A 13,704-nucleotide genomic window follows, 5' to 3' on the forward strand; every position below is an offset into this window, starting at 1 on the left:
CTCTATCTCTTCCTTAATTTCAGGGAGTACATTAGGAGCGAAATGCCTAGGAGGTTGCCTATGAGGTTTAAAATTAGGCTTGGTTGGTAATCTATGTTCCACCAAATCTCTATCTAAACCAGGCATATGTTCATATTCCCAATTCATATTCCCAAACAAAACAATCTTTATACTCCTTTAATAAAGCGATTAATTTATCACTAACCTCTTGATTGAGCATTTGGCTGATGAACGTTGGGCGATCTTCTCCTTCATTGCCAATATTTACTTTAATCAGGGGGTCTTGTGCTTGAGCGTATCAAGGTTTGGCGATCCTTATCACTTCGTCGTCGAGTTCCTCTATAGGCACTTCTTCTTCTAAACAATCCACCTTGTTGACTTCTCGGCCAATACTTTGTTCCAACTTGAACACTGTCAATTTGTCTCTCAATGCCATTAAGTCTGCTGCTTCTTTCGTCTTGTCCTTGCATTCTTTATTGAAAGCCATTAATTCGGTTTTGAAGGCCTGAATATCGACCATTTGTCTTCGTTGCTTACAACTCATTGATTATTCTTTTACCAATTACTGGCTCTTCTAAGGCCACTATGTTTGGCCTCATCTGACTAAACATTTCGGTAAGTGCATCCACCGAAAACGGCTCTTCGCTCTGCACGACAATCTGAGTTTCTTCTCTATCTTGAACTACTCTGACAGGTCCATAATTTCCTTCATACATGAACATTTCTACTAAATTTGCTTCTGCGACAAAAGGCCTATGATCGGCCTGCACCACCTCTACTTCGCCCTTGTCATTACAAAAAATTAGGCACTGATGGAGCAATGAAGGTATACAGTGACTTCCGTGTATCCAATCTCTTCCTAATAACACATTGTAACTAGTGGGACCATCTATTACAAAGAAGACTATGGTCCTAGTAGTTGTTCCTATAGTTATGTCCAATGGCATGACCCCTTTGGCTAAAGTTGCTCCTCCATTGAAACTCGTCAGGATGACTTCCATTGGGATCATATCTCCTTCTGTCTCTGCGAATTTCTTCATCATCCTAGATGGAATGGTATTTATAGCTGCTCCATTATTGACAAGCACTTTTGCCACAGGGATGTCGTTAACTAGAGCTTTAATGTACAATGGCCTCAAGTGTTTGGTCAATTTCATTGCTGGTCGCTTGAAAATAACTTTTTCGGCAGCACCTATTTCCACTTCCTACTTGTTCCCTGTCGAGTCACCCTTTCGTGATAGGTCAACGTGCAGCATATCGCACTGAACCTCTGTCTCCTGAATTTCCTTTTTACTGTTTTCTAATGCTTTTTCTTCAGTTACCCAACTTGTGGGAGACGGCATTATTCTTGGAAGTGATCCATACTTTTCAGAGCGATGCACTCTTTTCTTCCTTTTGGGCGTTCCGTACAGCACGTAAAAATCGAAAGAACGCCCAGATGGTTCTCCCAATAAGTCTACTTCACGAACTCCCTCTTGATGTAGTTGCTTCAACAGAGTGTTATACGATATTCCTCTTCTTCTTCTTTCTGCCTCTAGATCGATTTCTTCTTCGATGTCCGTCATACCATCATCTTCTTCACCATTGTAGGCCTCTCTAGAAGTTTGGCCTTCTTCATATTCAGCATGCATGCTTCTTCTTCGTTATCCTCCCTTTCTTCTTCTCCCTTCTCTTTATTCTTGAACTCATTGGCTAGTAAATAGTTATTAGCCACGACAGGAGGTAACGTACCAAACTGAATAGTAAGGGACTGATCTGGATCTTCTCCATCCCTTTTGTCTCGCTCAAACTTTGACCTTCCAGAAGAAGTCTCTGGCAATTCTTCCATAGGTTCGCCTGTTCCAGTCTCTTCACTGTCTTTGAGAACATTTTGATTGGCTGCCTCAAGTAGTCTAGGTGCCTTTGGACGTAACATTCCCTGTTGTTGCCTCATCATTCACCCATAGTTCCGTTGAAAATGCCTTTGTTGGGTTTTAGTTATCTCGTTGAAAGGTATCGCCCTTCCAGCCTTATACTGGAACGAATGCTATACATTTGGTTGGCGAGATTGCGGTCTGAATGTTCTTCCATTATTTACTGGCCTGAATTGCCTCTCAAAAGACAGTCCCTTATAGAACGATCTATCCTGCCCTCTACCAGGTTGAGCGTTTGGGAAAAAACTAGGGTGATGGTAATGCTGCCATATCCCTCGTTTCTGTGCATTTGCACTCACTTCTTTTTTGCACCTTGCACATAGGACGTCTTCGTTTTTTTTGGGCTCCTTCCCTTTGATACGTTCAAAGACATTGGGATGTGGTCCAACTTCTTCTTCTCCATCATCTATAACCAACTTGAATTTTGGCAACTTGTTTCTGAAACCAGACGTCACCATGTTCACTCCAAGTGGCTATGGAAAAGGATTTTCATCCACTACCATCTTCCTCTTATCTTCGAACGTAATTCGTCCTTTTTCAATGGCATCGTGTAACACATGGCGAAAAACCAAACAATTGTTAGTCAAATGTGACCATGCATTATGCCACTTACAATATTTTTTACCCTTAATTTGTTCAGGGCTTGGCAATTTATGCTTATCGCTCAGATTTATCTGCTTATCCTTATATAATTTATCAAATATAAGGTCAGCTTTGGTTACATCGAACGAGAACGTTCTAGCCTTTATGTTTTCATCTTTTATAGGCTCATCTTTGCCTGATGGTCTAGACTTAGCCATTATAGGACAAGTATATGTGTCTCCTTTAACTAATTCGGCCAAACACATTTCGGTTTGATCGTAATACTTGTCGTTAATGGTATGAACATCAAAATTTGGGTCTCTATAATAAGTCCCTTTGCTTGAATTTTTCATTTGTTCTTCCCCTCTTATTAATCGTTCATACCTAATCACGTTCGCGCTCAATTGTAAAAGATCAGGAAATTCCTTGTCTTGGAACTTCTTCTTCAAATCAAAGTTTAGACAACCTTGAGCGATTTTGACAAACTCCTTTTCAGACAATGGTACAAAACATTTACTTCTTACTGTTTTGAACCTTTGAAGGAAACCTTCTGCCCATTCGTTTGGCATTTGACGTAGATTCGCCAAATCGGCCAAAGTAATTTCAGACTTAGTCTTATAAAACTGAACATGGAACAATTGCTCCAATTGTTGCCATGTTTGAACAGAGTTTGCTGGCAAATTGATGAACCATGAGAAGGCTACTCCTGTTAATGAATTAGGGAATAGCCTCATTTTATGGTAATCAGTTACGTCACCACTTTGCAGTGTGAATCGCCCTATGTGTTCTAAAGTAGACACCTCTCCTAAACCGATAAACAGTGAAAATTCGGGCACTTTATATCCTCTAGGCCACAGATATGCTTGGTCTATCCAATCAGGATATGGTTTTGTGTAAGTTGGCCTAATGACATGACGTACTCCGAAAGCCATTTGATCCTGTACGATTTCCATAATCTGATTCCTCAACATGACGTTGGGGTCATATGGAATCCCTATAGGTTGGTTGACCGATTGATTTGCTTGAGGCCTGGTGTTTGGTCCTTGATTGGGAACAAAGTTACCATGATTTGGGACATTGTTACCATTAGCCTAAACATCTATTCTCTCATTAACACGTGGGGTATTCTGCCCATTCTTTAGGATATTATCTCTTACATTTGGATTACCCCCAAGTTAGACGTATCAATGCCACTATTCTGATTTGGCATTGTACCACCCTCCTGGTTTGAAGTAGAGGGATCAAATGGTTCTACCCCTTGATTCAAACTTAAGATTGGGGGATTATGTCCCACAATTGTCCTAGTTTGAAAGTGGTTTGTAAGAGGCACAACTGGCTGACAAATTTGGCCTACCAACTTATTCATTATTTCGTTCAAAGTATTCAGTTGTTTGGTCATGTTGTCATAATGTGCATTCCCATTCTGGGTAAATCTTTCCATATTATGAATACTTCGTAGATTTACCTGTTCAACGATATCTTGTGTGAGTTCTCAGAGTAATGCACGCATGGTTCGAAGACTCAACTCTGTCATTGGTTCGTAGCAACTGTGATTGCTCTGATCCTGTCCATCTGTTCGTGGAGAGCTATGCTGCTCCTCATATCGCTCGATCACAGACTGGACTCCTGACTTGCTGTTTCCTTATCGAATTTCTGAGGCATATTGTTTCACCTTTTGTATCTTCAACACCAAACACCAAGGTCCAACTGGGCGTGTCAAATTGTTTCGCGTGGGTAGTCGCTAACAATTAAAAAGGGATCAGACGATTGTATAAGGGACAAACCTCTTGAGATAAAGTCTCAAAAATGGGTGTTTTATTGGCAATGACTTTACAATTGGAACTTAAACAAAAATACCTCCAAGGAGCGCAAGCACACGAGTACTGAAAAGAAATGTTATACGTCTAAACTAAGAAATTGAAATTACATATTCTCTGTTTGAGAGTGTTTGATTCGGGGTCCCTTGCTCTATGTTTTTTCTTCCTTTTATATTCCTTTGATACTCTCTTTATGATCAACCGCTTAGAAACCGCTTAATTGCTTTATAACTGCCCATTTTCTTCATGGTGGCCAACTTATCATGGAACTACCGTCTCTAACTGTTGCCATTACTCTTTGTCGTTCAACCGTCCTCAACTGAACATCCTTGAATCGTGGAACGTGATAAGATTACCGAATAACTGCTTTGATAATTGCACTTTTGGATAACCATAACATCTCATGTTTGCTAAGATCCTGGACGATTCGAAAGTTTGGGCGAGAACAGGGTCATAACTCTGGGCGACTGCAAGGCACTTCATTCGCTCAGATCCTGGGCGTCTTGTAAGTTTGGACGATGATGTTACCGCGTTCGTGGACTTCCATTCCATTCACTAATAACCTATTTGGGCATTTATCCTAAATTGCCCAGTTAGGCTTCATTCTTTGGCTATTTGAATTGGGCTACACTTTTTGCATGTCAACAGAAACATTACTCGTAAAACTTCTGTGCATGGGGCTGCACCACTTTTTGTTTGTGTTTTACACCATGCCAGAGTATAAAAATTATATATATTGCTGATGTACGTATTCTTCTTGTAAATATGCCAGGTGCGAAAAATGACCATTTGGGGAATGGTGAAAACAATAATACTATACTGTACATGAAGATTCACTGAACTCTGAGCCTTTGGAGTCTCATTTTGACGTCTTATATTACACATGGTAACAATATTTCTCATATATGTGTAACACCATATGCAATCTTATTCTTTCATGCTTAGGCTAGTGAAGTATATATCTCAATTTTCCTGATGCAACCGATTGTTATATATTTATACTATAAATATAAAATGTGAAAGAAATAATGAGTTTAGATGAGTGTCCAAGTGGTGGGAAATGTGGTATTTGTGTGAGACGTATGGGGGTTTGAGTCACTTCCCACGTAATTATTAAAAAGTCTTAATTGAGGCCTTAGACTTCCTTGACTAAAATAAAAATTTTTCATTTTATTTATTTTGAAATTATTTAATTAGTCAAATTAGCCATTATTTTCTGACCATTTTTTGTAACAACCCATTACTCACAGTCATTAAAATATTCACTACTAACAGTCATTAAGATTCTACATTATTCTCTAATCATAGTGGAGACTGTTACATCCAGTTTGCCTATATAAACCCATGTCTCATTTTAAGAAAAACACACATATAAGAAAACAGAAAATCATATTCTGAATTTTTTTGTACTCGGGTTGTTATATATATTCTGGAGTATAATTGAGAGTTCTGAAAAACAATTCGTGATTGCTACACAAGTGGTTTATCATCATTGTATTCTGGAAGTGATTGTCAACGGAGGTCGCAGCAGTTACCAACGAGCAATTTCACTTTAGGATATTGTACTGTCACGAGACTCGATCAGACAATAAGTTTTATTTCTACATTTTACTGTTCAGCACGTCACTGCAACTGATTATTTTTCAAACATCGATGCATTAAGAAAATCCTTTTTTCCCTCATGTTTTAGGAGCTGCTATTTCATGTGAGAGTTGCTGTTGTTTCACGTGTTTTCATTCATAAAAGTGAACTCGCACCTGCAGGAAACAAATGTATCCAGGTGTAATTATGTGCTTTCCCGATGGTGTCACTTATTCAAAGGGTTATGTAAAAGACCTAGATGAAGCAAAGAGTTACATTACCTTAGATGACGAAGTCCCTTCTTCCTAGACAGGAGAAAATGATAATATAGAACAGCAGGATCCCACAGGAAAAAATCATGACAGAAGAACAGTTGACTTAACAAAAAATGTTAACTCTTTCTTATTTCCAATTTCCTAGCCCATTAAAATTTTCCAATATTTAAATAATTTGTGTTTTGAACAGGAATTTATTTCGACCTATTGTTCCTGATGAATACCAAGTGAAGATAACAACTCGAGAAGAGCAAACTCTTTTCTCAGCTCTCTTCAAATGATTTGTCTCTTCCTCCCGATTGGTAGCCATTTATGTTTTCTTCTGCAGTCCAATATTAGGGGTCTGGCGCGGGGGTTCACTTTTGACATTCAGTCATGATTTTGAAGCAATGTGTGTCACCAAGGCGGACTGGGGTTTGCTAGGTGTCGTTTGAGATTCTTCCACTAGCAAATAGATCATCAAGGTAATGCCATCAGATCTTAATCATATGTCTGTACTGTCCAGACCAACGTACCAAACACGCCACTGATGTGTTACATATCTGTAAAGTTGGCATTCAGGCCTCGAAATTGCAACTACACTTTTTGTGTACTTCTATTCTTGGTTCAGAAAAAAAAAGTATCGATTATCTTACGGTATCTGCTATAACTTGACATCAGGAAGATGAGGTTGAAGAACTAACCAGTTGCGATTGTTTTACTGCAGTTTTGTCGACTGCGTCTCTTGTTGGTCCTCAAAGAAAGGACTTTTGAAGCCATATTTTCTAGGCATCTTCAAAGAAAACGTATTGTCAAGCCTGTATAGAATTTTGTGTTATTCCTATTTGTACATAAATCCTGGAAAATTGAACTTGTAATCTTGTAACATGAATTTGGTTGATCCATTTTGTTAATGTATTTTCCTTTTTGAAATACAGTGTGGCTGTTGGGATGTTACTGATTGGTCGGGTTGAGTACAGACACGAACCATATTTTATGGGATACGTCTGCTTATGGGCTTGGCAAAACCCACAATTTTTTATATTTTTCATGTGAATTACATACTATATACGTGTTAATATGTATGTCGTGTTACACATCTTTATTTCTAGGTCATGCCTACCTGTACTTGTTTGAAGACGATGATTTTGATGCAAGAACCTTCTATCATCGATCATTTCTTTTCTCCCCTTTTCGTTTCTCTACTGATATTTGACAACTAAGTAAAAATCTATTCTTAGTTATAACTGTTGCAAGAGCATTGAGTTTCTTTGCCTAGCTTTTTAATAGTATTCTTCGAAATAAACTTAAGGGGCATTTGTTTCCCATTTTTGTAAAAATAAAAATGAAAAATATAATCGTTATGGGCCCCACACAATAGATAAAAATTCAAATTTAGTGACTTGATATGGTAGATTAATGTCATATTTTTCATTTTAATGGGGAAATAATAGTAAATAAACAAGGGCTTAAATAGTATGCTTGAAAAATTTTATACTTGAAAATAAGTATCAAAAATAAGCCATACATTTTTTATATTTTTCGTGTGAATTACATTCTACATACGTATTAATATTTTGAATGCCCGATGACACCAATTTCTTCTTGTGAAAACCTTGAGTAAGAGTGTAGAACTGACACTTCCATCGTTGTTTTGAGAGCTTAAGCCTCAGGAATTTAAGAAACTCCAAAATCCATTGGATCTCACAAAAAGGGATTCCATATGTCCATTCTATATCAAATGCAATCATGAATAAAAAAGCTAAAATTATATTTTCACATATCACCTATCCATTAAAGCCAGCGTCCCATTCGGCATATTGTGCTAGTTAAACTGACTTAAGTGAAGAAGGTGACGTGATTGCACCAAATTGATTATGAATTACAATCTGCAAGAAAATGGAAGTTGAGTTACCTGATTGCACCAAATTAAAGACCAGTCATCCAAATGCAACTTAACCTATTATATTATTCAATTCATGTTAACTCATTATTTATGAATGAATACCATTAAAAAGGACTAGAATAAAAAAATAAAAAAATTCCAACATATAATCAATTTTCACTGCTAGTTTTGGTACAAAAAAAGATTCATATTCACACACTATTTTTCACCCGAATACAGAAAATTTGGGAAAATAATCAAATAATAATTCTCTTTAAAGTACCCCCCGCAGACTCAACAAAAGCCATCAAAGCATATTTTGTTAAGAGTCAATTTCAAACAAGAAAGGAATTATAAGAATTTACAGTTATCTGTAATCTTTCTACTATAAAACACACAATTCACTAATTGGCCCTCTGTATTTGGTATGTCAAAGCATTGCATAAAAATGATCAAATGAGGTGTTTAAAAAACTATCCACATTATATATTCTGTGTTCCAGTTGTGCAATATCACCTTTTGAGTGGTGACTGATGTTTCTAAAGCAACAACTCTTCCAAAAACCTTTCGTCCAAATTGGCCACGTTGCAACGTACGATTTTGACAGAGAAACCAGGTGATTTGAATCCATCCTCCCAACTTCTTTAGTTGCTGGAACATAAAAGAGCTCGCTTTGGTTGGCACTATAACCCAGAAATTACGAGCCAGCAATACCACCCAGGGCTGCTCAGTCGGAGTACGGCTGGGAGTCCATGCACAGATGTACTAATTTCCTTTGATACTGTCCGTAATATTCACCAACTGCAATAACATCTACATTCTCCGGGTTCAGCTCAGCTAAGTTAAACTTCTTATTCTTTGTTGAAGAATCTGATTCTTCATCCGTATCCAGAGTAGAGAGAAATTCATCAAGGATTTCACGGCAAGCGAATATGAACATGGCTGCTGTGTCAGGCAGCTGTGCCTCACGAAGTGCTGCCAGTGCCTCCTTCAGTCCACCGGCTGAGACGTACAAGATCAGAGCCCTGCATTGGATCATAGTTAAGGATAAAAATAAATAGAGAAATGTTTCTTCGCAAAATAAGAAATGAGACAAGTTGTACCTCCAAATGTTATGTTCAGCATGATGGACGTGTTCAGCCCACCTTTGCAACACCCTGTCCATAATTCATTTGAAATTAATCAATGTGATGGTTAACCAATATACAGATTTGGACGGCTTAGATATGACATAAATGTTGTTTTTTAAACTTTATTCAATGTCATAGAATGCTCAGAAAGATATTTGCTAACCAATAAACTTCAGCCCTTGCAATCTATGCAAGTTCAATTCAATAACAGCAGATTCTGGTATTTGCTATTAGGTAGCGAAGCATAGAAAGGGTCACATGAATACATGCAATATGACCTAAATTGGCAGCTTATAGTTATGGAAAATTCCCCAAGTACAGGGGAATTCTTCAAAGAATTCCTGATTTGCAGGTGTTTTCTTTTTTGCCAACTGCCAATGAAACTGTGCCAAGTGTTCTCCAGTATTAATTCTGTGAAAATTTCCCTGTACGTGTAGCATTACTCTATACCCATATAGCATCATGGACAATCCGTGTGTCAGATAGATCATTTGAAAACTAATGTTTAATGCCTATGTTATAATAAGTATTTGCTTAGAAAAGCACTGGCCCTATGTTTAAAGTCTTGCTGCGGGAGATTTTAGGTGTATAAAAGCATCTTTTATACAATAAAAATATGTATGTAAGGAGAACATCAATGCCTCGTGACAGATCAGAAATGTTTCACTGCACATAGTTGTAGAATAAGATAAAACTGCAGAATCTCATGGAATGTATACTGGCTTGACCTTTTTAATTTGATAAAATTGGAAATAAATTCTTTAATTTGGCAATAAGATAGAAAACTTTCATACTTAAAAATAAGAAAAAATTAACTTATTCAAAGATGTTTGGAAACCAACTTTTACATAATTTGAAGCATAGCAAACATGCGAGTGTGTTTGGGCTAAGCTTCTTGTTCTGAACACATTTCGATAATTTTTTTCGTACTTTTTAAGTAAAAATAGTTACTTATTTTAAAAGTAGCTTTTACTTTACCGTCAAAATAGCTAACTTTGACCAATGAAAATATTATTTATTTTAAAAATTATTTACTTATAAGCGAACCTTTTAAGCTTAACAAACATGCTCATCTAGGAGTTCGCTGATATGCTAGGAAAATTTCACCAAGCCCCGTCTTCACTCCTACTCTCAGTACATGTAAGAATCCTCGATTACTAGTTATTTCCCCATCCCAAGCCCTATATAGACAACACTACTAACATTTCGACGTCTCTTAAAAGATTCTAGTTCATGTTCTTGATAAGTCATGCACATACGCGATCAAGACGTGGCAAGGTGGTATGTGTGCGTGTAAATATTACTAGATACAAGACCATATTTTCTTGGGCTTAGAACGTACTAATTTTTAGTATAACATGAAGCTAATTTTTTTCTATTATTTCTAGCACTAGAAAATCGCCATCTTTAGGTTGTGTATTCCAATGAAATTTTAGCTGATTCTTATACTAAAAATGCATCATCAAAATCATTAAAAAAAAAAAAAATTATCATTATCTAATGTCACAAAATTAAAGTTTAAAACAGCCCTAAGTTTTAGCCTATATAATCCAAGTATGGCAATGCTTGTATAAAGTAGTGTTTTCTTGGGAAAAAAATAGTATCAAAATTCGTCTATGATGATGCTCATGCATAAAAAGTACTTAGAATTGTCCAAATGTACGCAATTTGATCTCAATCCAAGGATTAAAGTCCATTAGCTAAAAAAAAAAGTTTTATGGGGTAATAAATCAAACTTTCCAGGTATAATTCGCTCCTTGCAAGAAAAGTGTACATGTGAACGTTTAACAAACTTTATGTCAAGTGTCATGAGTGAAAAAGTTACTACCACCTTTTTTTTTCCCAAAATCTGAAAATAAGCCTTTTGAAACCATTTCTCATCAGTAATTTTGTTTAAATCATTTTAAGATAGATTGTGTCAAAAGTTTTCTAATAAATTATAAATCATTGAAAACACATACCCGTAACTCTTAAAATTGCATTAAAACGAAAATCATGTTTTTACTAATAAAATATTCAACATTTATGCAATCAATAAATACAACACATTTCACTAACATATGTCCAATATAATAATTTATTGATATGAATATAGTGCTTAATGTGTTAAGGTGCTAATTCCCTAATTTAGAGTATTATCAACGGAAGTCGAGTATCACCATCCTACAAACGGAGAAATTTTTCGTAAAGAGTTACCTTGAATTTTGTAGGGCATTTATATCATATTTTAAAGTGTTAACAACATTCATGAAAATTTTATTTAGGTGTCTCCACCTTATTTTAGGATAATAACCAAATCCATTTGAAGAGAACCATTACATAAGTTCGAGGTGTTACTATCACACCATGTCAATTTAATCAATGATGTCGCAATCTTTGCAAAATCTTCCAAAAATTTATGATAATATCCAACGAGTCCTAAAAAACTCACTTCCGTAGGTGTTGTTAGATGTCGCCATTCTAATTCAATCTTACAAGGATCCACGGAAATTCCTTTCATTACTATATGACCCAAAAATGCCACTTTCTCTAGCCAAAGCTCGCATTTCTAAAATTTGGCATATAACCTCTTTTCCCTCTAGCTTTCGGCCGCTCTCTCTTTCTATACATCCATCACTTTCATCTCATTTTACCATCTTAGTACTCATTTCCTCAAGTACAACCATGGTTAGAATCAAGACGTCGACCAACCAGGGCAAATCCACTCATAAAGAAATCGGTGGGAGGTTGGGTTCTAACAAAGAACACCATTCGAGGGCTGTCCGAAATAAGGAAGATCACTCACCATCAGACTTTGATAATAAAGTGTCTTTCCTCAACTACAAGTCTCCTTGACAAGGAAATTTTACCTGGCAAGGTTGTTGACCATTCCTTCCTCGAGTAGATAATTCTCTCTCTCCTAGGCCAACTCTGCGTCATTGGTTAGGCTAAATTTTTAAAACAAAGTGGTGGCTAGTGCGAATACATAGTGCAAAAGTTCTATGCCCATTTATGCTCTACTAGTCTCGAGTTCCAAAGCCCAACTCATTCTCAACTTTCGTTCGCAGTCAAAACACTACATATAGACAAGATTACTATTTCTAACTACATTAGCATTCCAATACGGGGATTGTGCTCTTGTAGAAGAGCTCGTGCTGTTAGATGACATTACCCACTCGCCATTTGATGAAACTTTACGAGTCAGTGTTCCCTTCCCAACGAATGAGTTGGGATGAACGAACTTGAATCTCTCATTAGACAAGTCAACATTTATCTTAACTAGTGAAGCAGTAATGAATCGGCATAAATTTCCTCGTTCGTAGAGTGGTAATGCCTAAATTTAGGGTGGTAATACCCAACACCCGTCATTAGAGTACTGGCACCTTGCCACATTTAGCACTATATGCATGTTAAAAAATAATTATTATATTAGATTATATGTTAGTGGAATATGTAATATTTATTTATTACATATAAGTGTTGAATATTTTATTGACAAACACATGATTTCGGTTCGAATGCGATTTTAAGAGTTACAGGTACTTGTTTTTACTGATTCAAAAATTGTTGAAAAGCTTCAACACGATCTATCTAAAAAACGTTCAAAACAAAATTTATTGATGAGAAATGATTTTTCAAAAGCTTATTTTCAGATTTGAAAAGAAAATAAAGTGACAGTAACTTTCTCACTCATAATAATTGGCATAAAACTTCTTAAAAGTTCATATGTGCACTTTTCTTGTAAGAAACGAATTTTACCAACATTTTACCAAGAAAATCTAATTTATTACTCTATAACTTTGACTTTTAGCTAATAGACTTTAGTGCTTGGCCTAGGAATCAAATTGTAAGCATTTAGACACTTGGCAAGTTGTTTCTAAGCACTTCACATGCATGGGCACCATCATGAACGGATTTTGATATGATTTTTGCACATTAAAACACCAATTTATGCAGCATAAATCATGGTCAAAAAGTGTTTGGATGTTGCTTAAGTTTTGGAACAAGTCAGTCATAAAAACACCGGCATGCATGAAATTCTATTGCCTAAATACTAGGGATGTTTTATACTTTATTTTTGTGACATTAGGGAATTGAAACCTTCTAAATGATGTCATATGACACAAAAGAATATTTTAAGAGCATGTCTTGCAATATTCATACATCAAATTATATGCACAACCACAAAAATGGAATTTGAAGATCCAAATTCACCCACACAAGACAGAGACCTCCTCTAAGCAAGTTCCTCTTTTGCTACCAACGAACGGATGAAAAAACGAAGCATTTCCCTTATGATGCACTCTAGTACTTGTAGCAATAGCCATTCCACCTCGCTCCTACCACCATTTCTACTATCACCAAATCAAAAGAAACTGAGAGCCCACTCCTGTGCCATAAATCTTATCATTGCCACCCTATCCCTACAAGTCCTGTATTGGCATTACCTAAAAAGGATACAACTCGTGCTTCGATGGCCCAAAATTAGTGTTAAAAGTACGTGTAATGAGATTTTTTCATCATACCAAGGACACATAGAAAACTCTATATACTTGTCATAAT

At 36.4% G+C, this 13,704-nt stretch overlaps 1 protein-coding gene across 1 annotated transcript; it reads right to left on the minus strand.

The window, feature by feature from the left end:
* Window positions 1-8,186: 8,186 nt before the first annotated feature.
* On the minus strand, window positions 8,187-9,259 carry LOC111399335. The gene is made up of 2 exons (XM_023026590.1): window positions 9,136-9,259; window positions 8,187-9,057 (listed from the first exon to the last, which is right to left on the minus strand). Exons 1-2 carry the CDS (start codon window positions 9,195-9,197, stop codon window positions 8,760-8,762), a joined length of 360 nt encoding a protein of 119 aa, XP_022882358.1. The 5' UTR covers window positions 9,198-9,259; the 3' UTR covers window positions 8,187-8,759.
* Between the last annotated feature and the right edge of the window lie 4,445 nt (window positions 9,260-13,704).

Source organism: Olea europaea, chromosome 9, assembly GCF_002742605.1.
Source record: "Olea europaea var. sylvestris chromosome 9, O_europaea_v1, whole genome shotgun sequence".
Taxonomy (NCBI): domain Eukaryota; kingdom Viridiplantae; phylum Streptophyta; class Magnoliopsida; order Lamiales; family Oleaceae; genus Olea; species Olea europaea.